Genomic DNA, 3,236 nt, shown 5'->3' with positions numbered 1-3,236 from the left:
GTGACCTTGAAAGTAGATAAAGTTCATCCATATGAACAAATATTGGAAGCCCTTCATCGCAATATGCTTTACGTCAAATATTATGACCAATGGCCTCTTGGTTTTTGAGAAATAGTTTAAAGATAACATTTCAGACAGACTTGTTCTTAGCATTGCTACTAAGTGTCATATGAAGCCAATGTTATATAACTTCTGTAGTAAATAGACACAATCTTGTCTTATCATTGTCCTTTTTGCCAAGGTAAACGGAAACTCAATATACTGACAAAAAGGGGACTGTTGTTTGACTATGATAATGATTGCATATGTTTATTTAAAGTAACAAGTATAAACTATCTACTATTCAGTTATTTAGCTGGACGCCATAAAACATCGTACGGCCAAGAATCACTGGATTCTACTGAGAGTCGTGCAGAAGGATTCTCGACACGGTATGGTTCAAATTTTAAGTCTTTCATGCGCTTTAGTATATCGCCTCCTGACGACATCTTTCTGTGAAACTCCCATTCCATTATGAACGCCTGAACATCTACTGCTTTGAAGAACTTTTCTGATTTAGATATAGCTTTATGTTCAAATCCTTCAATATCCATTTTTACTATAACCTTAGAAAAATTCTTAAAAACAGGAAGTTCCACAAGGTCGTCCATTGTAATAGTGTCCACTTCTCCGTACGTGCCCTGAGCGCGACCTTCCTTTAGGTCTTTAATGTGTTTAGAGTCCACATCGACATACGTACCGCCCATATTGTTCTTATCAACACCAAGTTTAACCCTCATATGCCCATCGGATATTGCGTTGTAAACAATAGTGACGTCATGCTGCATATCTCCAGCTGTGACGGAAGCACAAAGATGCTGAATGTTTTTGTCTAAAGCCTCTACGGCTAGTACTTTCCGCCCCATTTTTGCGATAGCTAAAGTATGTACGCCTATATTAGCACCGATATCAATTAAGTTCAAATTTGAATCGGTCTGAAGTAGTGCTGCTATTCCGTTAGTTTTTGCAGCCTCGAAATGACCAGTCGTTTTAATAACTCCAGAAACCCAAACGTCACTTGCACTCTGATATATGAATATTGGAGTATCTCCAAACTGTGTTTTTAAGGTGGCTTTTGGGAAATTAATACATTTATTGCAGACGTTTACGTTCAGCTTCCATTGTGTTGAATAGCGACTGTATACATTTGTAGGGTTAACACTATATGGACATTCAGATTGAGCTGTCAATGCAACTTGATCCATCTCCATCTCTGAAACTAACGTATTCTTCGGTACAGGTCTACTAATGTTCTGGCCAGTCTGCGCAGATATACGATACACAACAATCACACCAACTAGAATTAGCAAGGCTAAAATAGACGTAGCCTTCAGGTTGAGTCCTCCTCTAGGCATTGTGAATGAGGCTTGCAGTCAGTTCAAAATCCTGAAAATGGACAGAAAAAATTAAAATTAAAAATTATTGGACTGAATGCATAGACATTAATTAGTTTGCAGTTCAACATATGTAAAATCATGTTCAACAAGTATTGCAAATGATGCGAAGAAAATGACCTCTCTTGGCTGCCCAAATGTCGCTTTTAATAGGTTTGAAATGAATGATCTTGGTGCTTGCGGTGATCCTGTGACAGTTACCTATCACTTTAAACAGGTTTTACAACAATCGATTCATTACGGTGTTCGTCTCTTTAGATTGTTTTGCGACCTAGAAAAGCAAATGTAGTGTATGGATTTTCATTTTTGCGTTTATTAAAATCATGTAAGTGAAATTTAGAGGAGAGTAAATGTTAATTACAGATTTACCCACATATCTCTGTCGCCTGAAATGAAATGTATTGCGTCATTACTATAAGACGACAAAATCGCGAGCGTCGCCGCACAAGATCTTGAACGTCGGGTAGAACATCACATATACATCTCTAGTGAGGTCTCGCTATTGGAAATTTGACTGATGTGCTTTAGCTAGCGAGGTCTCGTTATTTAACATTTGACAGGTGTACTTTAGCTAGCGAGGTCTCGTTATTTAACATTTGACAGGTGTATTTTAGCTAGCGAGGTCTCGTTATTTAACATTTGACTGATGTACTTTCGTTAGCGAGGTCCCCTTATTGGAGATTTAACTTGTGTACTTTAGCTAGCGAGGTCTCGTTATTTAACATTTGATTGGTGTACTTTAGCTAGCGAGGTCTCGTTATTGGACATTTGACTGGTGTGCTTAAGATAGTGATGGTAATGAAAATTTGACTGGTGTGTTTTAGTTAGCGAGGTCTCGTTATTTAACATTTGACTTGTGTGTTTTAGCTAGCGAGGTCTCGTTATTTAACATTTGACTGGTGTACTTTAGCTAGCGAGGTCTCAATAATGACAATTTCAATGATGTACTTAAGCTATTGATGTCTGGATATTCGACATTTGATTGATGTGATTTAGCTAGCGAAATCTCGTTATTGGACATTTGATTGGTGTACTTTAGCTAGCGAGGTCTCCAAAAAGAACATTTCAATGATGTACTTAAGCTATTGATGTCTCGTTATTTAACATTTGACTGATGTACTTTAGCTAGCGAAGTCTCGTTATTGGACATTTGACTGATGTACTTAAGCTAGCGAAGTCTCGTTATTGGGCATTTGACTTGTGTTATTTAGCTAGTGAGATCTCGTTATGTAACATTTGACTGGTGTTTTTTAGCTAGCGAGATCTCGTTATTTAACATTTGACTGATGTACTTTAGCTAGCGAAATCTCGTTATTGGACAATTAAATGATGTACTTTAGTTAGCGAAGTCTCGTTATTGGACATTTGACTGATGAGTTTTAGCTAGCGAGGTCTCGTTATTTAATATTTGACTGGTGTTTTTTAGCTAGCGAGGTCTCGTTATTCAACATTTGACTGGTGCATATTAGCTAGAGAGGTCTCGTTGTTGGACATTTGACTGGTGCACATTAGCTAGAGAGGTCTCATTGTTGGACATTTGACTGGTGTTATTTAGCTAGTGAGATCTCGTTATGTAACATTTGACTGGTGTTTCTTAGCTAGTGAGATCTCGTTATTTAACATTTGATTGGTGTACTTCAGCTAGCGAGGTCTCCATAATGAAAATTTCAATGATGTACTTAAGCTATGGATGTCTCGTTATTTAACATTTGACTGATGTACTTTAGCTAGCGAAATCTCGTTATTGGGCATTTGACTTGTGTTATTTAGCTAGTGAGATCTCGTTATGTAACATTTGACTGG

The 3,236-nt window shown here is 37.5% G+C and overlaps 1 protein-coding gene across 1 annotated transcript; it reads right to left on the bottom strand.

Moving 5' to 3' along the window:
* Nucleotides 1-347: 347 nt before the first annotated feature.
* On the bottom strand, nucleotides 348-1,394 carry LOC132562394 (uncharacterized). Its single transcript, XM_060227134.1, has one exon. The coding sequence runs from the start codon at nucleotides 1,392-1,394 to the stop codon at nucleotides 348-350; it is 1,047 nt and encodes a 348-aa protein (XP_060083117.1).
* Between the last annotated feature and the right edge of the window lie 1,842 nt (nucleotides 1,395-3,236).

This window comes from Ylistrum balloti, unplaced genomic scaffold (genome assembly GCF_031769215.1).
Source record: "Ylistrum balloti isolate Yb309-2 unplaced genomic scaffold, AGI_CSIRO_Ybal_v1 Utg371408, whole genome shotgun sequence".
Classification (NCBI taxonomy): domain Eukaryota; kingdom Metazoa; phylum Mollusca; class Bivalvia; order Pectinida; family Pectinidae; genus Ylistrum; species Ylistrum balloti.
Note: the sequence above shows the minus strand (reverse complement) of the source record. Positions and strands in the feature narration are given on the sequence as shown.

Bases quoted from the DNA above. Each gene is read 5' to 3' on its own strand.
- LOC132562394 (XM_060227134.1), bottom strand. From the start codon at position 1,394: ATGCCTAGAGGAGGACTCAACCTGAAGGCTACGTCTATTTTAGCCTTG.